We start from the raw sequence: 24661 nt of genomic DNA on the forward strand, positions 1-24661 counted from the left end.
CTTCTGTACTAAAAAAGTTGTTTTTATTTGTTTGACTTTTTTCTTGGGTTTGATACAAGTTGTTTTAAAAAAAGAAATACACTTGTTTATTTGCAAATGACTTGTTCAAATTACTTAGGTCTGTTAATGAACCTGGTCACTGTCAGAGCTGGGGGTTATCAGAGGTAGTGCTGTTCCAGGACTACATGAGACTAGCATGAAATATCAATAACATTTTTCCCAAAAGCTTCATGAGGTTATTTCCACATAGAACTAATCACTTATAATTAGGCAACATGCCAAGACAATGAAATTATCTGAAGACTTAGTCCTACTTCAAGACTGGTAACAATTCAAGTCAGCCAGACGCTGCATAATACCTGCGTTTCAGTTCAGCCATGTTCTTTTTATATGCTGTGCTGTAAACAACTGAAGAAGCACAGGCTTGCAAAAGGAACAACCTACGTGTATAACGGGACAGAGATAGGAAGGCAGTTAAAACATCTCCTGTGAATACTTAGCAATACAGCATACAACTTCCTGAATAAGCCCTACACCAGACTTCTGTTAGAGAGTTGTTACTAAGTATTTTTACAGTTACCCAAATAGGCCCATGTTAAAAACCTTTTGGTAGGAGTAACTTAAGGGTTGTCTTCACAACTGCCACCTGTAGGAGGCCAAGGCATTACCTAAAATGAGCCATCCCAAAGCACCTTGGACTGCGCTGGAACTACCTGTGGTGTAAAAAAGTAAACCTTGGATATTCTGAATGAAGCCTGCATGGTTCTTACACTATGCCTGTTGTCAGCTTAGGCTACCAGAAAAGACACATGCTCAAAGCTGTCCCTTTTCTCCTCTTAGCAGCTGTATAGAGAGCATGACCATTCCAGTTCTCTAAAACCAGAAGGGATGGTCAAGAAACACTTGCAAGAAAGCAGGATTCTGGTAGAAAACACAGGTAACCTCAGAAAGAAGCTTTTGCCAGGCTCTTAAGAAAACTTTTTTTTTTAACCAGGAACTTACATTAAAGCACACCTAAGAGTTCTTCCACAGTCAAACACTTACCTTCTGCTGTTCAGGTGTCAATACAAGAGACTGTAAGTGTCATTAGTTATAGGCCACACTTGTTTCTCACTTAGTAAAAAAGCCAACAAACATTCCCAGGCTCCTAAGCAAGAAACTGACAGACCTGAAAACAAAACCCTTGGGTTTACTTATTAGCTGCTGTACGACTTGCTTAAAGGTCAGTACTACTTGAGCTATTGAGTACTACTGTACAATTACCTTGTGAAGGTCACTATTTTGAGAACATAAGATAAAATTTATTGCAGTTTTATGAAATTACAACCAAACAAGCAACTTATGTACAAAGCTATGATTAACACCAGTGAATATATCGTAACTCACTGCAGGACAGTGGAATCAGGATGAAGTTAGTCTAGCCAGTAGCACAATTTCAGCTGCAGTAATTGCTTCATATTCTGTCCACTGGAGAGATTCCCACAAGGGAGCAATTAGATGACTAACAGTATACAGTAACCATGCACAGAAGTTATATTCTGCAGTTTAATACCATTTGGTCAGCAATCTTGATACATGGAAAGTTATAAAAGCTTTTAGACACAAGGTAGATTCAAATGCTTTAAAAACCACATAGAACTCATAAGATAAGGAAGTCACCAACTGCAAGACGAATACACAAGATCAGTCCAAAGCTATAAAACATCATTGTTCTCCCTTTCTGTATACTCCAGCTAGAAGAAACTGGATTTCAATATGGAAACATTCCCATAAAGTGCCCATGAAATTTAGGAGATAGATAAATACATTTTAACTGGGGCAAATGACACTCCTAAAACTGGCAATTACTTCAAGATCAGACTGTTAGCAATAAATACATCCACTGTATCCCCACTTGAAATGCTTGCCTTTTAAATAGAAAAGGTAATAGGTAGCAGCATAACTGTTCATTTATCAGCAAAAAGCTTCCCCTGAAGAAAATTATGCTAGCATAATTTTAAAGATGTTAGCCTGACTCTCATTTATTCTTTATATTCCTTAAGTATGACCAGTATCAGTTTGGGTGGTTTTTTTTTTTTCCTAATATCAGGAAATACATTAAATACTAATTGGTATCTATTACACTGAACAGCATGAAACTAATTCTAAGGATCATGGTGCTACCAAATGTCATTTGTGCTATAGCAACCAGAAGTCAAGAACAGTTTGATTTGCCATGCAGAACCTGCTTTAATATAGGGCTTTGTTGAAAAATTCATAACCTTTTATAAAAAAAAAAGCTACTTCATATTTTTCTGAACAGCTATATAAAATTCTTAAAATCACCTCTTATCTCAGCATACAATAGAATTTACCCTCATTCAATACAGGCTTAGCTGGGTCGCTTCCATGCGCTGTCCTACCCCTTCAGGTTACATGGGCAGCCCTCGCAGAATCAGCTGTAGCTCACCAACACATAAAAGTAAAAACCCCTTTTGCAGGGTATGGGCTTTATCCTGCTTGTTCACTACTAGTTCCACTGAGGTCTCCGACATCTGTGAAGGTTTGGAAGATCAAGTCTTAGGAGTTGATTGAAACCCATGTATTTGAAGAAATATGCCTGAAGATTTCAGAAAGCAAGTCTGACATTCCCTTTTTAAGATATATACAGTCATATGTACATATTCACAAATCTGTCCTGTGACAAGAGGGAGCTTATTACAGAAACTGTAATTTGTCTCAGTTCATACAATTTAGAAAGCAAAAGAAGAACAAATAAATGTAAATATATCTACATACATAGTACGACAGAGCAACTATGGAATAGACAATGCTATGCATGATCTCTCATCCCCATAACTCTTCTGTTCTTCCAAACTTGTAGATCAGCGTACTAAAGGGGGAAAAAAAAAAGAAAAAATCAGACCCTACATAAGGTGGAAAAGGTGATTTTAGTAGTATCCTTCTAATCTTACACTGTCTACACTGCAAATCAACATCCCTCCAGTAACCTTAACTTTTATTCAAGCCAGTATCTGGTTTTTGTAACTATATTTCCTTTAATATGCATTGCTAAAACTATGAGATCCAGCTTAATTAAAAAATAGCCGGTTTCACAGTAAAAGCACCTGCCCTTTCAAAGGAAAAAAAAATTGGTATTTAAGAGATTCTAGGACCAATCCACAGAGTTACAGAGCAGCAAGTCCCATCCTGGCATCTGGCAATCAGCTGAACATAGCGCATCATGCTAGGATAGAATCTAAGCAATTTTTATGAGCAAATCAGAAAGAATATTGATCTTGTGGTGGGGATAAGGGAGATCCAAATTACAATTTGATTTCCAAAATTCCTTTTATAAGGTTGGAAGCAATTACATATTGTCATGAATCAAAAAAAAATGTGAAGGGAACAAAACCAAGCATGATTTCCTTACTGTTCCTTATAAAGTATTTTTTTCTTACAGCCAACAAACAGGTGGCAAAGAAGGGCACAGTCTTACTAAAGCATAAGAGAATGGAAGAGGGAGGGAAATGAGAAATACTGATGCTGAGAACAACAATAACAAGCAATGATAAGTAAAACAGGTTAGACACCTGGACAATTAACTAGAGAACTGCTAATACAGCATGTTAAACTAAGTAAAAAACTGGTGGAGTAACAACCAGGGCTGAAGCACAAGTCCTAAAGGAGACGCATGGTTCAGGGAACACAGACATGGAACAACGCTGATGGAAGAGAATCTGATTCAATGAGAACAAAAGTTTTCAATAAGGACATTGAGAAGGGCATGGCTGATTGACCCAGGTCTTGTCCAAGGAAGGGAGTCTACGGCAATGGATGGACTTATCAAATGTTACTGCCTAAACTGTGTGGTGGGATAAAAACCAAAGACTTAAAAAAAAAATTTAAAAGGTTGTAATTTGTCTCATAGTTCATACCTAGAAAACAAATTTTAGAAGACAAAACAGAACAAATAAACCTAAAATATAACTACATACCGAGTACAATAGAAACTAAGGAAAGACACTTTCAGAAACAAAAAGCAGCTTCAGAAATAAGTTCATCAAACTACTGAAATAAGACTGAAGATCTCAGGTGGGATGAAACTATTCTCAAAAGTCTGCCTCCATCAGTATCCCATTTCCATCGCGTGCAAGACTACAGAAGAGATTTAGGAACTGCTATTTCCTGCAAGAACACAGCTGATTTTCCAAACAGCGAAGCACAGTGGAGCCAGTTGATCTGGCTCGCTGCAAAGCATTTGACATGGTACTAGAAGGACAATTGTTAGCACAGTAATTTCAGTGGGTAAGAACTTGCAGAAGAGGAGGTTATGTGACCTTTTTCAGTAACTGATCTTGGAACTCCCACTATTTAATGCTTTCATTGTCTTTTATTAATTAATACAATTTATGGATTGCAGAATGCATTATACATATAAAAAGAGTTAGTACAGACAGTTTCAAAGTGTCATATAATACACTTAATATCAAGTGAAATAAAAGAAATAGATTTAAGTGTAATATTACAAAATGTACCATCATGCTCCTAGAAAAAAAATTTATCTCTCTTCATAACTGACAGCTCATCCAGTAGAAACAAATCTAGGTGTATCAGTTATCAGATAATCGAGGCATTGGTATGAAAGAGTCAGGAAAAGGGCAGTAGGATCTCCCACCTAGTGCTGCTAGGATATATGCCGAGATATTTGTAGTACAGAGATGAAAGTAGTATTGCCATTATCCAAAGACACTGACAGTATCTCCTTGGTCATCCACATTCTAGAGCTGTAAATTCAGTGAGACTAGAAAGAGCTGGACTAACAGGAGCATGAGGAGAATGAAGAGCCTCTCATGGGCTGAGAAGGGGCAAATAAAACATTGTTTCTAAGCACTGGAGAAAAGGGAGTAGAAAAAAGTAGGAGAGTAGAAAAAAATAGTTTTTAAGAAATAGTTTGATCAGTTTATGCATTGAATAATATCACATCAGTTCTCTGTACAATGTCAGTTTACTCAGTGACCCAAGAGGTCCCTTTGGCTTACATGTCACCCTCCTCAAGTAAAGGTCAGGGTGGGTAATAAATTGAAATATGGAGGTCCTGCATTGAGAACAGCAAACTCCACATTGTGGAAGGTCCAAGCCTGGAGTCAGCCTCCAGCTTTCAAAACTTATTTTCCAGGAATATCAATGGTAAGTGAGATACCCCTTTGGAAGGAGGGAAATTTGCCCAGATAACTTACCTGAAAAATATCAATGCATTTTGGAAAAACACTGCTAGTCCAGGGTAAACATTAGTGTCTGCAAAGTAAGTAACAAAGGAAATATTAAAGTTCTTTTGTATTGGAAGGTGTATTTGAAACACTATTCATAGTATCATTCTCTGACTACAAAAGCAGATGGTACGGCTCTGGCAAGAACAAACCACACACTTCCGTTCTTCTGGATTTTCTGCCTTTTGGCTGACAGCACAAATACTTGATGTGGAAATAAATAAACTTACTCTGTGTGACATACGCTCCAAAAAGAATCCACATTGAAGCAATAAGAGAACCAAACATCAACATAAAGCCAATGAAGAGCCAGACACGAGCACCTGCAGGAAATATTAAAACCTCTTGAGAACCATGTAGACTGTTATCCGTAGTGACAGATGATCCAAGCTACTACTATATTACGATATAATACTTTTATCTTGCTGAAGGCACGAAGGGAAAGGGTTAAACCCTGTATCAAGGACAAGATAAATCAAAATTTGCCTTCTCCAGTAAAACACATAGTAGCTGGATTCCCCATATTTTAGTGAGTAGACACAAGTACCAGAAATTTCCCCTCACCTGTAGGGAATGCCTATAACATCATTTAACAGAACTTGGAGTGGACTAATGATAAGGTACTTTGCCAAAGCTACAGTGTTTCTGAGGTAAAGATGGCATTCCAATAGGGTATGTAAAACAAACTCTTCCTGTGTTTACTCCAGAAAGATATTTTCAGATGGGCAACATCTACCATAGCTAGATGTTACCTGCTGAAAAAGGAAGATGATGCCATTGAAAATAATCAACCTGCTCACTCATGGGAAAGGAAAAATATTTGTATGCAAAGATTTTCTTGAGCTGCTTTATGAATGACACAAAAAAAGCATCATACACTAGTTCAAAGATCAGTAAATCCCACCAGATTTCCAGTGAGGCGTTCTACAAATCACATGAAAACAGATGCTGGGATCCACATGGGAAATAGTAGGGGAATTATGAATGAAAGCGGAGAGAGGACAGCAGGTCCACAGACACCACATAGTAGGTGACATATGGAGGAAACAGGATGTTTGTGATACATTCTAAAAGAAGACATTCTTAAGGAATGTCTGCCCCATAGCCTACCACAAGGCAGAAATTTATTTCTCCCATGCAGGATTTGCAGAGGGAAGTTTAGGTATTCAAGCTATACAGAAGTTGAATTTTTCTAAGTTCACCTTGTTACAAAGACAGTGCTTATCTCCAAGTGTTAATTTTGTAACTAAATTAACTTCACAGAAGTTCTCTCCTACTTCTTAACTTCTGATTATTATTTGTTTAACGACCACTTAGAAAAAAAACAACACCTAATAATCAGTCTTTCAGCTCAGCATGATTTTTAATTTACCTGTTCTTCCTAAACATCCATCACTGTAGCTGTCTCCTCTCACCTGTGCATTTGATACAGCATTTATCCTAGGAACAAAAAAAAGTGTATACACTTCAGATTATTAGAAGATCAATGTAAAGTTGTAAGTAAAAAGCTAGCTTTTTTAAGATGCAACAAACTCTGGGAAAATTACTTGGCATTCTGTATAGTTACATATTATTACATGTCCCTTAATGGAAGGATTCCAACTGGATTTCAAGCAAACCCTGTATTCATAAGTTTTACTTAAATTTTTACATTAACAGACCTGTAAGATGAAAGAATTGCCCTTTTTAGTGACTGAAATATTCCTGGTCACTTTCTGGCTGTTTAAGTTTTTAAAATATCTAAAGTCACTTCACAGGAATAGTAACAGTCAATAACACAGTGCTCTCATGATTATGATGTAAGTTGCTTTCCTTCACAATGAATACTTAAGTATGGAAGTCAGAGACACCCTGTAAGGCGGGACAATACATTTTCTTAAAATGGGTTACACTGCTGAGGAAAAAAATCCAGAAACTTTCAGATACCAAGTGTTAAGAAGGTCTTGCATATCCAAACGCATCCTTTTTTCTCTCCAATATTGTACGATTCACTAAAAGCTATTACTTTTCCTTCAAGCTTGCCACATTTACATCTTTATAACAATAGCTATAATGCTACTGCCTCTCCCATCTGAGGAAGTTTTGGGCCAGAGACAGCTGCAAAAATTATTTTAAAACAGGGGAAAATGCAGTCAAATGTTTTATTTTGAGGTAAGCAACTGGGCAGCATTACATGAATTTTGATCTAGGAATCTAAACACTTATTACAGAAAGCCACTTGCACAGAGGCAGCCCTGCTTTCTTACATTCAGTCAAAGGGCATAGGAAAAGCAATTTACCCTAAACAGATGGGAGGGATAGACAGAACAATGAATAAACAGACTAGGATCAGAAACAAAGGGCACAGGCTGAAGAAAAAAGGCCTTTACATTGCCATGCAAACAAGTAGGACAAGATCACTCATAAGCAATTTATAACCAAGTGATTCTAAGTTTTACCATATACCATATTGCCTAGTAAAAACGATGTTTAACAGCTCACGTTTATTTTCTAAGGACTCCCTTTACATACACTTACATGAAGAAAGCTAGTGTTGAAAACACCCCACAGGTATGGAACGCATGGTTCATTTGTTCTGGCTTAGGGTAAACTACTGCAGCATCTATCATTATCCACCAGCCTGTGAAAAACTGGAAATAAAATAGACCAGTATTATGAGGCTGGAAGGGTACAGAGACAGACAGACAAAACATGCACACCATCGGTTTAATTTTCTTTTAACAAGTACAAACTATTCTAGAAAGTCGTTAGCTTTAAGCTGGACTCTAAATCTGTTTGATACGCAAATTGTGCATAAACCTTAATGCTGATGTTTTCAGAGGAGCACTTGGGAATCAGTCACTTTTTCCATTCAAATTAAGTATCAGTGTTTGGTTAAATTCCCTGTACAGCTTTAAGAACAAGAATCCAGATTCTAAACACATAATGAGATACAAACTACGTATAACATAGGTGTTCTAACATATCTAATTATGCAAAAAAATCCACTAGGAATTTCAATCTTTTTTAAAGAAGAGAGAGCAGAACTGGTACATCATTAACAGACAAAACGCAAAGTTATGTGACTCATAAAAAAGTTGTCTAATAATTACACTTTAAAAATTTTTGAAGAAATATACTGGATTGAGGTGCAGTTAAGAGCAAAACTTCACTAAATTTGAAACAGAAATGTAGCTGTTTGTCGTACTTCCAAATTTGTCAACACAGTTACGATTCACACCCTCTCAAAACTCACCAATATGCCCGCAACTATTGAAGCGATGGCATTTCTTCTTTCGCTCCAGTCAATACACTCACATTCTGGCCACCTGAAGTTGTCTAGGAATCCTGCCATCTCCTCAAAGATTAGATTGCCCTTCTTATTTTGTACTTATACATGAATTCTTCCATTAACAACTGCGTCCTAAATACCTGAAACACACCCAAAGATGCATTTAATACTAACCAGTAAAATCTTGAGATGTTTGACAACTGTCACGAGCAACTTTTATAACATGTGGTGTTTTAACAGAATTCAGTATTCCATATACTCTGTGGATTCTATATTGAGCTATACTCAAAAAACCAACCCACCTTACAAACAGAATTACAAAATAAAATCATGACATGACCCAAAAACTTATGCATTAGATATAAATTATTGTATCTGAAACAGAAAAGAAATTAAATAGAATGTACTGTTTGTTCAAATGTACGAAACACAAAAATAAAAGCATGCAAAATAGCAGGAGTGAAAAAGCAAATATTTCAATCTAAGCTTCACCTTCAAACCATAATCCTCTCTCTGGCATTAGCAGTTTAAAAAAAGTAAGATACATACAACAGGGCTCCATACACAGACCAGAACTTGGTCTTTGAGTCGGGCCAAGGAATCTTGCATAAGATACACATATTTCCAGTCTCCAAATGAGATAGATAACGTAGTGCCTTTCTGACGCAGGGAAAAAGGAATCAACTGAGTGAATGGACTAATACCAAGGGTAAAGAATGTCCTGCTTCACACAGAGAGAATCACGCAGAACTTTAAATACAGGAAGAGGAAAGCAAAGTTAATTAGTGTTACAAAGTGACTACTAAAACAACACAGTTCTCAAACAATTTGGTGAGACAGTAGCTATAAAAGATTCTGCCCTATTCTCACAGTGCAAGACAATTAGCACATACAGTTTGAACATAAAAAGTTAGAATATTTACAGTTTTTCTATTTAGCAGTGACTCTCAGCCACTCTTAATGCCGTTCTGGTTTGTTTCAGTATTGTCAACTTCGGTAGTTTCCCAACCTGCCATAAATAATTTCCGGATACTCGTTAAAGGTTAACAACAGACAAATGTCCTTTACGATTATATTATGGGAAAGACAGATGTAGAATATTTTTCTGGTTAACAACGGTAATAAGAAGTTTGCACTAAGAAGTGAAATAAGGATAAATAAATAAACAGAGTTTGCCTGCATTACAAACACAGGCACCTCCTATGAATAAGATAAAAAAGTTTGTCCTCGTGAACCTAGTTCCAGAATTCCATCCGTAGTTATGATGCTACCTTAAAGCATTAAAATCAATCACTCAATTCCGAAGTTATTTTACTTCTGTACAGTATCTGGGCTCAATGATATAGTTATTTTCCTACATTATATTTTTATGTAGCAATTTTCAGGTCCTTATTCTTTCTACAACAAAATTGCCACACTGTGCCGTTACAGATTTACGACTGCTCCTACAGCCCTTTCTTCTTTTCCACTCTTAAAATGGCTCCATCTGTACTTCATTTGTTCCTCTTCAAACCCTGAATGCCTCTCTTCCTCACCCAGCAGGAATCCCTCTCGCCGAGCTCCTTGCCCACCCACACTGGAACCCAGCTCACGGTTCCCACTGCTGTTGTCACTACAGACCACATGGTTCTCACCCTGCCGTGCGGCTGCCCACAACTACAAGTAAATAGACAAACGTGCTGCGCTATTTCTTCTCCCCACTGAACACAACGGTGGTTATGTCAAATCTACCGAAGTTATTACCTTGCCCGTGAATACACTTTCAGTCATTTTCAGAATGACCAAAGCTGTATTTCAACAAAGCTGTATTTTCCTTTGGAATTTTTCCCGTAACAGACCATTTAAATAGTATTAACATATCTAAATAAAATCACCTCCTTCAAACGTAATGTAAAGTTCTATTGCAATTCAGAAAGCAGGTCAAGAAAAGCCACTGGATAAAACAATTTCAGATACATCAACAACAACAGAAATTATTTTTCACTGTCTACTTGGATGCCATCCAGAGGTACCTTGACAGGATGAAGAAATGTGCTGACAGGAACCTCATGAAGTTCAACAAGGGGAATTGGCCAGTCTTGTACCAGGGGAGGAACAACCCCACACACCAGTGTGTGCTGGGGGCTGCCCAGCTGGAAAGCAGCTTGGCAGAAAAGGACCTGGGGGTCCTCGTGTGCACCAAGTTGAGCATGAGCCAGCAATGTGCCCTTGCCACAGAGGTGAACAGTATCCTGGGCTGCATTAGGAGTGTTGCCAGCAGGTCAAGGGAGATGATCCTTCCCCTCTACTCAGCACTGGTGAGGTCACACCTGGAGCGCTGTGTCCAGTTCTGGGCTCCTCTGTACAAGAGAGACGGACACACTGGAGAGAGCCCAGAGAAGGGCCACGAAAGTGAGGAAGGGACTGGAGCATCTCTCCTATAAGGAAGGGCTGGGAGAGCTGGGACTGTTCAGCCTGGAGAAGAGAAGGCTCAGGTGATCTTACCAATGAACATAAATACCTGAAGGGAGGGTGCAAAGAGGACAGAGCCAGGCTCTTTTCTGTGGTGCCCAGTGACAGATGGGACCAGAGGCAGTGGGCACAGACTGAAACACAGGAGGTTTCCTCTGAACATCAGGAAACACTTTTTTCACTGTGAGGGTGACCAAGCACTGGCACAAGTTGCCCAGAGAGATTCTAGAGTCTCCATCCCTGGAGATATTCAAAAGCCATCTGGGCAACTGGCTCTGGGTGGCCCTGCTTGAGCAGAGGGGCTGGAGCAGATGCCCTCCAGAGATGCCTTCCAACCTCAACCCTTCTGTGACACTTAAGAAATAGCCTGTTAAATTCTTGGATGACTTAATGAAAGAAATCTTCTTACTGATACAAAAATGCTCTACTTCAAAAAGCTGAAACAAAATGAAAAAATTCATTCCTTCTATGATTTAAAGGGGATATATAGTTTGTTTTGCCAGATAATATAATTAAGCCAGCTTCCAATCAAAAAACTGACTAGCGTTTATCCCAGTAAAACCCTTTCAACTTTGCAAAGTCAGTAATGATAAACGTTATGGATGCCATATATTGCACAAAAACCTGTCTTAAGTGTTTTTTAAACTTCAGGTGACAAACCAGAGGCATTTTGCTCACTTCAAAAATCCAAGAGAAAATTTCTCTCAGTACTTCATTGTACTGAATATCAAATGGAGTTTTCACAACTGCGTTAGTGACAAAGCTAGGGAGACTAGAAAAAGCTGATTTTTTTTTTTTAATTACCTTCTAAGATACAGGGCAACCTTCAGCCAAAGCAGATTATGTTAACTGAAACTGTATTTTTGGTTCTTGAAAACTGACTCACAAACCTGCACTTTGCTTTAACCTTATCTTTGTGCTCAGGAGAGAAGCACCCTACATAATGTGAACAGGTGAGACAAACACTACCTGCTGGTGGTCTTTCTGCAACAGCCTAGTAACTGACAACACAATTCTCCTGTTTCACTGTAGTAAGATGACAAACACGGAGAAACAAGGTGCAGAGAATCCGCAACAGAACACAGACAAGAAGTCTAGAATTATTTCTACACGTGTCTAATGCCAGAAAGTAGCTTTGCTTTCACAAAGAAAGGTTAGTGCTAGAGCAGGCATGCAAGAATACGATCGGCAGTAAAAGGAAACAGAGGTGCTAATGCCTCTGCCCCTTTTCTAAGATGACCTAGACATTAATTGATGCCATTCAGAAATCTGCAAGGGAGTCTTTTCATAGACGTATTTCAGGAGAGCCCCACTTAACAGTAAAAATAATTAAACATTACTCTCACTACTGACATAGCTCCATATGCGTACAGACTTCAGATACATGACTAAAAAGCAGTGATACACCTTTTCTTCCAGCATTACTGAACATGTCTACGTTCTGTGACCAACATGTGGATATTCCTCTCTTTGTGAGAGGGCAATGCCACCCCGATCAAATGTACACCCGACTGAGAGCACCCACGTGTAGAGGGCACGACAAATAAGGGCTGTAGGGTTTCTGTAAACAGGGACAGCAGGAAGCAGACTGCAGGATGCCACAACAAGTCATCCAGTCTGAAGTCCAATCAACTACTTTCCTGTGCTCTCATTTAAAAGGTAAGGATAGTGCCCATCAGACTTACACAGAATCACAGAATGGTTGGGGTTGGAAGTGACCGCTGGAGATCATCTAGTCCAACTCCCTGCCAAAGCAGGTTCTCCTAGAGCACGTTGCACAGGATCATGTCCAGGCAGGTTTTGAATGTCTCCAGAGGAGGAGACTCCACAACCTCCCTGGGCAGCCTGTTCCAGTGCTCTGTCACCCTCAAAGTAAAGAAGCTTTTCCTCAGAGCCAACCCAAATGCAACAGGTTGGCCACCCTCTCACAAGTTGTTAAAAAACCACCTAGCTATTACACAATACTGGTTTTAATACACTAGAGGGAAGGAGTACACTGATACACTGGAGGGAAGGGACACCACCCAAAGGGACCTTGACAGGCTTGAGGAGTGGGTCGATGAAAACCCCTCGTCAAGTTCAATAAGGCCAAGAACAAGGTCCTGCACTTGGGTTGGGGCACTCCTCAATATCAATACAGACTGGGAGACGAATGGAATGAGAGCAGCCCCGTGGGAAAAAGGACATGAGCTGGCAATGTGTGCTTGCAGCCCAGAAAGCCAATTGTATCCTGGGCTGCATAACAAGAAGCAGATTGAGGGAGGCGATTCTGCCCCTCTACTCCCCTCTTGTGAGACCCCACCTGGAGTACTGCATCCAGCTCTGGGGTGCCCAGCATAAGACAGATATGGACCTGTTAGAGAAGGTCCAGAGGAGGGCCATGAAGATGGTCAGAGGGTTGGAACACCTCTCCTAGGAAGAAAGGCTGAGAGAGTTGGGGTTGTTCTGTCTGGAGACGGCTCCAGGGAGACCTTATTGCAGCCTTTCAATATCTAAAAGGGGCTTGTAGGAAATATGGAGACTTTTTGCCAAGGCCTGTAGTGACAGGACAAGAGGCAACAGTTTTAAACTGAAAGAGGAAATATTTAGATTAGCTATTAGGAATAAATTCTTTACTGCGAGGGTGGTAAGACATTGGAACAGGTTGCTCAAAGAAGTTGTGGGTGCCCCATCATTGGAAGTGTTCAAGGTTGAATTCCTTGAGACTCAGGGCTCCTTCAAGACACACAGGCTGCAAGAAGCAGCACAACTGGATTTAAACGTGGTGAGACCAGAACAAACAGCTGAAAGCGGCGGCAGCAGCGAGAGCGGCGGCAGTGACTTGAGGTTAGTGCGGGGGCGAGGGCGACATTGGGCTTAACCGTGCGGTTTTTCGTACTCTGGGCCCCCCCCGAGCCCCCCGTGAGCATCAGCCCTGAGCTGCGAGCACCAGCCCCGCGAGCATCAGCCCCGAGCTGCTTCCCCCCGACCCCGGACCCGGACCCGGAGGTTCCCGGCAACGAATCAGGAGAGGAGGGGGCGTAGCCGGAGGCACCGCGGAGACACCGCGGGCGATTTAAGAGATTTAAACGCACCACCCCCTGTGATCGGGTGATAAAAAGTCTCCTGGAGGACAGGGACTAGTCCCTGGCCAGAGGGGAGAGGGAGACTTAGCTGTGACTGGGTGTGTCCCAGGGCGGGAGAGGCCGCAGCCGTTTGCAGCTCGTTGGGGAGGGCGCTGACTCCCTCCCAGTGCACAAGGCGAGGAAGGTGCCAAGGAGCTGTGAACCAGGGGTGGCACCAACAGGTATTTCCCAGCTCAGTGAAAGAACAATGGTATCTACCCGGTGGAAGAAGTCCAAAATGGATGTGGGAACCCAGACAGAGCTCCCACGGAAGGAGGCGATGGTGCAGGTCGCAGGCTGCAGGGAATGCTACAGCGTCTCTGTGGTGTCAGGGGGCTGTGTGCGCTGTGAGCAGGTAGATGATCTGCTCGGCCAAGTGGCACAGCTGCAAAGCCAGGTTGAAAGGCTTCAAGCCAAAGTAGAAAGGCTTAGGAGCATTCGGGAGGCTGAAATGGAGATAGACTGGTGGAGCCAGGCTCTGCCTTCCCTGCAACAAAAATGGGAGCACCTGCCGGAGAGCTCCCAGGATCGAGGGACCCCTGTACTCTGCCCCTCTCAGGTGGAAAATGATAACCTAGAGGAGAGGAGTGAGTGGAGGCAAGTCTATGGCCGTGGCAAAAGGCGAGTGCCCTCCTTGCCTACCTTGCCTCCACAGCTGCCTCTGAGCAATAGATATGAAGCCCTAGTGGAATACAGCCGGTCCAATGGGGATGTGGTGGAGAGGCAACCTATATCAGAGGTCCCACCACAGTCAGAAAAACCTGACAGGCGTATAGCTACCTCCTCCACAAGGAAGAAGAGAAGAGTTTTAGTGGTTGGAGACTCCTTCCTAAAGGGATCTGAGGGCCCAATATGCAGAGCTGACCCCCATCACAGGGAGGTCTGCAGCCTGCCTGGAGCCCGAATCAGGGATATCACCAGGAAACTCCCCAACCTGGTGAAGGCCACAGACTGCTACCCCCTGCTGATCTTCCAGACAGGTGGGGAAGAAGCTGCATCCCATAGTCTGAGGGGGATGAAGAAAGACTACAAGGCCCTAGGACGGCTGGTGAAAGAGTCTGGGGCACAAGTTGTTTTCTCCTCCCTCCTTCCATTTTCAGGTGATGACGTGGGATGGAATAGTAGGATTCTCTCTATTAACGCCTGGCTACGAGACTGGTGCTACAGGCAGGGCTTTGGGTACTTTGATAATGGCTGGTTTTATAAGACAACAGGCGTGACGGTAATACATGGGAAAGGTTTATGTCGTAGGGGCAAAAGGGTTCTGGGACAGGAATTAGCAGGGCTCATTCGGAGAGCTTTAAACTAGATTCGAAGGGGGATGGGGTGGTAGCTGGGCTTGCACCACTGGGGCAACGCTCTAGTGTTGAGGTAGACCAGGAGGCCTCCCATCCCCCTGGGGTGAAATCGGTGTGCTCAGCTCGCTCCCTGAAATGCCTGTACACCAATGCACGCAGCATGGGGAATAAACAGGAGGAGTTGGAAATCCGTGTTCGGTCGGGGGGCTATGATCTAGTGGCAATTACAGAGACTTGATGGGACACCTCACATGACTGGAATGTGGTCATGGATGGCTATGTCCTGTTCAGGAAAGACAGGCCGCTAAGGAGAGGTGGTGGAGTTGCTCTTTATGTGAGTGAGCAGCTAGAATGTATTGAGTTCTGTCCAGGGGCGGATCAGGAGCGAGTTGAGAGTTTGTGGGTGCGAATTAAGGGGCAGGCTGGCAGGGGTGATACTGTTGTGGGTGTCTATTACAGGCCACCGGATCAGGATGAGGAGGGTGATGAGGCCTTCTACAGGCAGCTGAGAGCAGTCTCGCAATTACAGGGCCTGGTTGTTGTGGGGGATTTCAACTAACCTGATATTTGCTGGGAGGCCAACTCAGCCAGCCATCCTCAGTCCAGGAGGTTCCTCCAGTGCGTTGATGATAACTTCCTGATGCAAATGGTGGATGAGCCAACTAGGAGAGGAGCGATGCTGGATCTTATCCTCACTAACAAGGAGGGTCTGGTTGAAGAGGTGAAGGTTGAGGGCAGCCTTGGTTGTAGTGACCATGAGATGGTAGAGTTCAGGATCTCATGTGGCAGGAACAGAATAGCTAGCAGAATCACAACCCTGGACTTCAGGAGGGCCAACTTTGGCCTTTTCAAGTAATTGCTAGGGGAAATCCCATGGGACAGGGTACTAGAAGGTAAGGGGGCCCAAGATAGTTGGTTAGCGTTCAAGGACTGCTTCTTCCGAGCTCAAGATCAGAGCATCCCAACAGGTAGGAAGTCAAGGAAGGGTACCAGGAGACATGCATGGTTGAACAGGGAACTGCTGGGCAAACTCAGGTGGAAGAAGAGGGTGTACAGATCATGGAAGGAGGGGCTGGCCACTTGGGAGGAATATAAGTCTGTTGTCAGAGGATGTAGGGAGGCAACTAGGAAAGCTAAGGCCTCCTTGGAATTAAACCTTGCAAGAGAGGTCAAGGACAACAGAAAGGGCTTCTTCAAATACATTGCAGGTAAAACCAACACTAGAGGCAATGTAGGCCCACTGATGAATGAGGTGGGGGTCCTGGAGACAGAGGATAAAAAGAAGGCGGAGTTACTGAATGCCTTCTTTGCCTCTGTCTATACTGCTGGAGGCTGTCCTGAGGAGCCCCGGACCCCTGTGGCCTCAGAAGAAGTCAGGATAGAGGAGGAATCTGTCTTGGTTGATGAGGGCTGGGTCAGGGATCAATTAAGCAACCTGGACGTCCATAAATCCATGGGCCCTGATGGGATGCACCCGCGGGTGCTGAGGGAGCTGGCGGAAGTCATTGCTAGGCCACTCTCCATCATCTTTGCTAAGTCGTGGGCAACGGGAGAGGTGCCTGAGGACTGGAGGAAAGCGAATGTCACTCTGGTCTTCAAAAAGGGCAAGAAGGAGGACCCGGGTAACTATAGACCGGTCAGCCTCACCTCCATCCCCGGAAAGGTGATGGAACAACTTGTCCTTGGTGCTGTCTCTACGCACATCAAGGATAGGGGGATCATTAGGGGCACTCAGCATGGCTTCACCAACGGGAAGTCTTGCTCAACCAACTTGATAGCCTTTTATGAGGATGTTACCCGGTGGATAGATGATGGTAAAGCTGTGGATGTGGTCTATCTCGATTTCAGTAAAGCGTTTGACACGGTCTCCCACAGCATCCTCGCAGCTAAACTGGGGAAGTGTGGTCTGGATGATCGGGTAGTGAGGTGGATTGTGAACTGGCTGAAGGAAAGAAGCCAGAGAGTGGTGGTCAATGGGACAGAGTCCAGTTGGAGGCCTGTGTCTAGCGGAGTCCCGCAAGGGTCGGTACTGGGACCAGTTCTATTCAATATATTCATTAATGACTTGGATGAGGGATTAGAGTGCGCTGTCAGCAAGTTCGCTGATGACACAAAACTGGGAGGAGTGGCTGACGCACCGGAAGGCTGCGCAGCCATTCAGAGGGACCTGGACAGGCTGGAGAGTTGGGCGGGGAGAAATTTAATGAAATATAACAAGGGCAAGTGTAGAGTCCTGCATCTGGGTAAGAACAACCCCATGTACCAGTACAAGTTGGGGGCAGAGCTGTTGGAGAGCAGCGTAGGGGAAACGGACCTGGGGGTCCTAGTGGACAACAGGATGACCATGAGCCAGCAGTGTGCCCTTGTGGCCAAGAAGGCCAATGGCATACTGGGATGTATTAGAAGGGGTGTGGTCAGCAGGTCGAGAGAGGTTCTCCTCCCCCTCTACTCTGCCCTGGTGAGGCCGCATCTGGAGTATTGTGTCCAGTTCTGGGCCCCTCAGTTCAAGAAGGACAGGGAACTGCTAGAGAGAGTCCAGCGCAGAGCCACGAAGATGATTAAGGGAGTGGAACATCTCCCTTATGAGGGGAGGCTGAGGGAGCTGGGTCTCTTTAGCTTGGAGAAGAGGAGACTGAGGGGTGACCTCATTAATGTTTATAAATATGTAAAGGGCAAGTGTCAAGAGGATGGAGCCAGGCTCTTCTCAGTGACATCCCTTGACAGGACAAGGGGCAATGGGTGCAAGCTGGAACACAGGAGGTTCCACTTAAATATGAGGAAAAACTTCTTTATGGTGAGGGTGACCGAACACTGGAACGGGCTGCCCAGAGAGGTTGTGGAGTCTCCTTCTCTGGAGACATTCAAAACCCGCCTGGACGCGTTCCTGTGTGATATGGTCTAGGCAATCCTGCCCCGGCAGGGGGATTGGACTAGATGATCTTTCGAGGTCCCTTCCAATCCCTAACATTCTGTGATTCTGTGAATTGGATGGGGCTTTGAGCAACCTGGTCTAGTGGAAGGTATCCCTACCCATGGCAAGGGGGTTGGAACTAGATGATCTTTGAAGGTCCGTTCCAACCCAAACCGTTCTATGATTCTATGTTAATGTCCCATATGTATGTATTTCTCAACACCTCTAGCAAAGAAGGAAGAGAATAAGCTGTATTTCAACTGTGAAAGACCAGTGACATTATGAAGCTGAGTCTCCACCAAGACCACAAGAGCTATACAGGTTAATATGGACACACACATAGGTTTTAGCCCAAACTTATACTACTACACAGACAGAAAACTCTGATGAAGACAGATGCTTTCAGCTGACTTTCTTACCTGAATAAAGGTACAAAACTCACTCTCTTCATTTAAACTTTTACATCCACATACTTCACAGCAAGGAAACAGGTAAAACCCCTTGCATTAGCTGTCCTTCAATGCCCTTCCTACAATCTGTCTCCTCCCCTTTTCCAAGGGCAGACAGGCTCTCCCACTGTTCTCGGGAAACATTTCTCACTCGTGCAATAAAGAGAAACACAAGAACACTTGCAAGAACAAACTGGTGACTGATGAACTAACGAGGACAGTTGTGTTCACTGTAAAAATAATACTTGGTAGACACCAGCACTCAGATTAAAACAACTCATTATTCAGACAAACGAAGTTAAATGAAAACACAAGAATTTGAGCTCAAAATTTTCATCTGAAAATCAGTTTCTCTCTCCCAAAATAAACTGATTTCATTTGAATAAAATATTAGAGTGGTTGCAAGAAAATACAAAAAAGCCTGCACAAAGAAAAGCTGCGCAAGGGCCCTGGAATACCATGAGGTTAGCAAAGAACAGATCCTCCTATTTCCAAAGAAGAAAGTATAAGATAGATAGGAGGAAAAGAAGAAATTTAAAGTCAAGAGGAAAACCCTATTTTCCTCAAAGAAGACGGCACCTTCCACAAGCAACCAGTCAGAATATGCTTTAAGCTACATACCTTCCCCATATGCATATACTATGAAAAGGTATTTGGCGGAGTCACTCTAAGGAGCTTATGTAAACATTTCTATCAAGTCCACTGTAATTTTTTAAAAGGGGGCCGGGGGTGTCTTTAGACCCCTCGCTCATTTCAGTAATTACATGCAGTTTCACTTTCAGTTTCCCAAACCCCATAGCACAATGCCACATTGTCTAGTTTTTTAAGTATTACAGAAAGACAGGAGAAAAGGAAGGAACCTTTAAACGAACTTACACAAAAATAAGGCTGTGTGGCAAAACTATTTAACAGGCCTTACACGAATCTGCGTGATGTTCAGCCCCGGAGCAATGTGACTGCTGTCTACAGCAAGTATTCTTTAAGAGCGCTGTTAAAGTTTGAAGACATGAGAGAGGCAGGAAAAAAGATCAATTCCGCAATTATCCGCAGGCCTGTTTTTGCTTCTAAGAGTATACTGCGTGCATCGATATTTATTTAATGGGCTCAAGCCATGACGGGGCAATACGAGGCAGAATCCCAAAGCTGCAATCAAAGTCCTGACGGTAATTGTTACGCCGAGGGCAGCATTACTTAGAAAAAAATAAGCGTTTTTTTAAAAATTTCATCTACGGACCTCAAACCTTCCGCTCGGTACCGCCGCCTCCTCTCCCAAACGCCGATCATGGCACCCTGAGAAAGCCCTGGCTGTGGCCCTGCGGCGGGGAGGGACGGGCCCCGCTGCGCCTCCCCGCCACCCCGGCACCCGCAGGCAGGCCCGCGGCGGCTGAGGCCGCGCCACGGCAAAAGCTCCCGGCTCCGGCGCGGGGGGGGGGGCAGCAGGGAAGCGCGGCCGGACACCCCCCGCCCCAAGCGCGCAGAGCCCCTCCGCGCTGCCCCCGCCCAGCACCGAGGGGTGCATGGGAGCCCCGGGCACCGCACCGGGATCGACGGAGCCGCCCCAGACTCCGAGCGGAGGTGGAGGGAAGAGCCGCTGCTCCCCGCGGCGGAGGGACCCTGGCAGCTCGGCGGGGGGAGGTGGCACCGGGAGGCGGCTCCGGGCACCGGGGCGCGCCAGGGCCGCTGGCCGGGGGACGCACGAGGGCGCGCTCTACCGCCGGACACGGATGTCCCACGCTCCCCCCCCTCCCGCCGCTGCGGCCGTGTCCGGCGCGCGCGCAGCCCCCCGCCGGCCCCTCGCCCCCGCCGGCGCCCGCGAAGCGGCAGGCAAACAACAACGGCCGCACGTACCCCCCGTCCCGGGCGAGACTCTTCCGCCTGCGAGCAGCGGGGGTGTGGGGGGCAGAGACCCGCGAGCGACGCGGCCATCCGCCAATGGGAACCTCGCGCTACGCGTCACCGGAGGCCGGGTGAGGACGGGGCGCCACGATTGGCCGACGTGACAGCCCACGCCAGCGACGGGAGAGACCGTTGGTAGGAGGAGCCGGCTCAAGCCCCGCCCCTTCCTTTAGGGCGGGGAGGCCGCTCACGGGCGGGCCCCGCCCCGCCTCGCCCCGCCCTCCGCCCGCCTCGCCCCCGCCCGGGCCTGCGCGTCTGGGTGACACCTCAGGCGGCGACAGTCGCCCCCCAAACCGCTTATGAGCCACGTCGTCCCACACTGTCCCACGAGTAAAGTGCAGTACACCAGCCTTACAGATCTTCAAGCAGCTCCCATACTGGAACGTACGCGCTGCCCCCGAGCTGCTGCCACACCTTGGCCCTGTGCCTGCGTTAATAAAACCAAACGGAAGTAATTGGTTTAGTCTCTTCTCCCTGGTAACAAGCAATAGGATGAGAGAAAGTGGCCTCAAGTTGTGCCAGAGAAGGTTTAGATCGGATATCAGGAAAAATTTCTTCACCGAAAGGTTTATCAAGCGTTGGAACAGGCTGCCCAGGGAAGTGGTGGAGTCACCAACCCTGGAGGGATTTGAAAGATGTGCAGATGTGGTGCTTAGGGACATGGTTTAGTGGTGGACTTGGCAGTGTTAGGTTTACAGTTGGACTCGATGATCTTAAAGGTCCTTTCCAACCAAAACGATTGTATGATTCTAATAAGCAATTCTGTGTTCCTCTTTCAGCTGTCCAGGAAGAAGCATCTGAACTCTTTCTTTCTCACTTCACCCCATTTCCCAGCCAGCTTCCACATAGTCCAATTGGTAACTGCACCACCTGCATGCCACCCTCATTAGCATCCTGCTGATGTTCACCTTCTTCCTCCTCACATTCCCATTTCCACCCAAGCCAGTGGGGAGCCCTGCCCAGCACTGCTCGCCCCCGGATCTCTCCAAACCTGCCATGGCAGGGGAGAGCCAAGAGTGTTTCTACACATCTCGATTGCACAATGCATGTGAATAGATGTCTGCTTGCAGCGTGGTTTTGAATGTGCCCAAAACAGACCGATTGACCCAAAATTTTTGACTCTCAGTGAACTCTTCACACTTCCCATGCATAGGATTCAGATCTCTCTTTCTGGCCTATTTCATGCCAGAGCACTGGAAAGAGAGCCATACCAGCACCAGAGGCACCTTAAGAAAGAACCACTTTCTCATAAAATACAGACTGTTGCCAATTGCAAAAGATCTGATGTCAAGTTTTTGGAGATACTAAGGCAAAGTGCTGCAGTTGAATTATTTTAAGTACTGAAGTTAGCAACTGACCAGTCTTGAAAATTCGCACTCGGATAACATAAAAAAAGTACAGAGTCAGTCTGAAAAGTGAGAAGTAGAAATTTAACAAGTGGAACAGGATAAACAAAAAAAGAGGAAGGCATTTCAAGGAGATTGCTCAAGAACAATGAACAGGGATGTGGGGCCCTAAGAGAAGGAGCACTGTGAGAAAGGCCTACAAAGATGCAACCGAATGGCAACAGAATATTCCTTTTCTCATTAAAAGACAGTTAAGCTGTGACCCCATGAAATCCTACTCAGATTTAGAAGTTGTACCCAAAGCCATCTACGCTCCTTTTTTCCTTCAGTTGTATGTGCTCACTGTGTTCTACACGGCTTTTTCTACAACCACGACATCCTTGGATTGGCCATTCCCCATTTCTGCCTGAAAGCCTAATAAAATCTATAGGACTTAGAAGGTGGTTTCTGTACATCCCGCTTTCTACCCAATGGCAAATCAGTTCCACCAGGTCCGAGCCACAGTCTGCTTTTGAAGAAGCTCCTCCTTTCTCACTTTATCTGGCCCAGAGAAGAGGCTACCCACTGCAGAGAGGATCGATTGGAACGGTAATTTCTTACTCATGATGCTCAGCACCATACCATAAAGAAAAAGTTTGTAACGAAACTCTTGCCTTGCTGTTCATTGAAAAGGATCACAGCCGTTTTTGATAATAATTTGTATGTGCCTACTCTCCAACCTCAATTCCTGTTAACACACGTGCCACCATCTTCTCTCCCTCATCTGGAAGCATTACACGCTGGTTGCTTTCCCCCTAATCTCCTGTCTCCTTCCCAGGCCCTTCCTATCACCCCTCCCACCCGCCATGCATGCACACACACGTTTCTGTTCTCTTAACAGCTGATCTCAGCTGTGGGAAGGTAAACTCTGTGGTTGCCACATCCAGGGAAACACAACTGGTAAGGAAACAACTTTGAGAGAGACACCACACATCCCCTTCTCCCCCATAGAGGCAGTTTCTCCCACCAAGAATAAAGATTTACCACTTGTCTTTGTCCCTTACAGCATGCCCTTCTCCGCAGAGCCTTCTCTGTAACTCCACGTGCATCCTGAGAGCTGTTATTACTCTGGAACACAAAGATATTCAGCAGGCCTCAACATTCCCAGCGTATTTACAAACTCTTCAGTTTACAGGACAGCCTGAGATGTTATTTCAGATAGCCTTCAGCTGTATGTCTTCTCCTTTTATTGGAAAGCACTAACATGTAAAATTGTACAGTTTGCTAACAATTGGGCTTGGAAAAGCCACCGGATTGTTGGGCAAGAAACAGATTCCTCACCCTAAGAAAAACTGATGCCTCAATTAATATATACTACTAATAAATATCGATATTTTGTCTTTGTATTAAGTATCATCTAGATGAGCCTTTCAAGCCACAAGCCATACAGTAATTAGACCAAGACATAGGGAGTTCTGGGTATAAGCAACATGTATTTGTATCTGGCATCAGCAATGATTTCATTCTTTTGAGGTCAGTAATGAGATAACAGTTACCAAATTCAAATTAACAGTCTAGTGTCGGATAGACAAACAACTTCTGAAGGCCATTCTCTCCTGGGTTTTTCGAATTCGCATGCAGTACTTGGTATTACTTATTCTACAAGTACTGAGTGCTGAGTACCGCTCCTAAAGATTTTGTGAGCTCAGAGAAACAAAAAAATAGACCAGCCTTGCAAAAATATACTCCTCCACACACCTGGGGAAGATAAAAATTTAAATTATTTTTTTCATCATCACTGCCATAAATGTTGAAGAAGTGGATTTTTGTGCCTGGCAATTTTTTGTTACAATGTAAGGCTGATTTAAAGTGCTGAGAGTCAGGTTACATCTAGTGCATTTAAAACCATGTAGTTTTAAAAGGAACATAAAAATCACTCAGTACGCCGACTCATCCATTACAGCAACTTAAATATTTAAAATGCTGATACTTAACTTCATTGTGAGCCAAAGTGGATTTCATCAATGCTGGATTTATTGCAGTCTGGTTTCTGTTTACTCTTGTGCAATGAATTCGATTTGCAATTAGCTCTTTTTAAATCTGTCACTGGGTTAGTTTAAACAGCAATTCAGATCCAATTCCTTAAGATCATAATGAGAATAAAAATCTGACCTTTTTAAGAGTACTATGTCAAAGGACTTCCAGAAAAGTATGTTTAATTTACGGTTTTCGTTAAAAGCAAGGACATATAGATAGGTCATTGAAAGAAACAGACATTCAAACATATCAAACAGCTGCTAAACTGAGTAAGGAGCTTATGAGGTCAAAGCCTTCTGGTATCACCTGGTCTAACACTACGACCTCAATAAATCATATCTGTATCACAAAGGAAAGGACAGCTGTTTGAACTTCTATGGAGTCCCCAGAAACACAGCACTGTCGTGTCATCTGATTTTTAATTCTCAGCATTTAGATTGGGGCTACTGATACGGCAGATCAAGACCACATGCACATTTTGTTCCCACTTCACCACTATATGGGACTTAACTCCTGTATCTGCAAGATACCCATTATTTCTTACCATCTTTGCAAATGCGGAGAATCACTGAAGAGTGCATTAATTAGTGGCTGGCCCAACTGATCCACGCACCGCTAATATACCCCTGCCTCCTAACTGAATCTCAGCAGAAAGGAGCTAATAGCCATG

The 24661-nt window shown here is 44.1% G+C and overlaps 1 protein-coding gene across 4 annotated transcripts; it reads right to left on the reverse strand.

The window, feature by feature from the left end:
• Position 1: 1 nt before the first annotated feature.
• Positions 2-20654, reverse strand: TMEM50B (transmembrane protein 50B). Of its 4 annotated transcripts, none has more exons than XM_068425393.1 (8): positions 20582-20654; positions 8485-8660; positions 7767-7879; positions 6622-6689; positions 5480-5572; positions 5220-5277; positions 2779-2872; positions 2-1168 (listed from the first exon to the last, which is right to left on the reverse strand). In XM_068425393.1, the coding sequence occupies exons 2-7, from the start codon at positions 8581-8583 to the stop codon at positions 2827-2829; spliced, it is 477 nt and encodes a 158-aa protein (XP_068281494.1). In that variant the 5' UTR covers positions 8584-8660; positions 20582-20654; the 3' UTR covers positions 2-1168; positions 2779-2826. The 4 variants fall into 4 exon arrangements, with proteins under 4 accessions (XP_068281494.1, XP_068281497.1, XP_068281492.1 ...); XM_068425396.1 differs by lacking the exon at positions 2-1168 and adding an exon at positions 1280-2534; XM_068425391.1 differs by lacking the exon at positions 2-1168 and having other exon boundaries at positions 1280-2872.
• Positions 20655-24661: the final 4007 nt, after the last annotated feature.

The sequence above is a fragment of the Nyctibius grandis genome, chromosome 2 (genome assembly GCF_013368605.1).
Source record: "Nyctibius grandis isolate bNycGra1 chromosome 2, bNycGra1.pri, whole genome shotgun sequence".
NCBI classification, from domain to species: Eukaryota; Metazoa; Chordata; class Aves; order Nyctibiiformes; family Nyctibiidae; genus Nyctibius; species Nyctibius grandis.

Bases quoted from the DNA above. Each gene is read 5' to 3' on its own strand.
- TMEM50B (XM_068425393.1), bottom strand. From the start codon at position 8,583: ATGGCAGGATTCCTAGACAACTTCAGGTGGCCAGAATGTGAGTGTATT. The intron at 7,880-8,484 runs GTGAGTTTTGAG...TTTTATTTCCAG, and splicing joins CAATAGTTGCGGGCATATTG to TTTTTCACAGGCTGGTGGAT. The intron at 6,690-7,766 runs GTAAGTGTATGT...TTTTGTTCCTAG, and splicing joins TCAACACTAGCTTTCTTCAT to GATAAATGCTGTATCAAATG.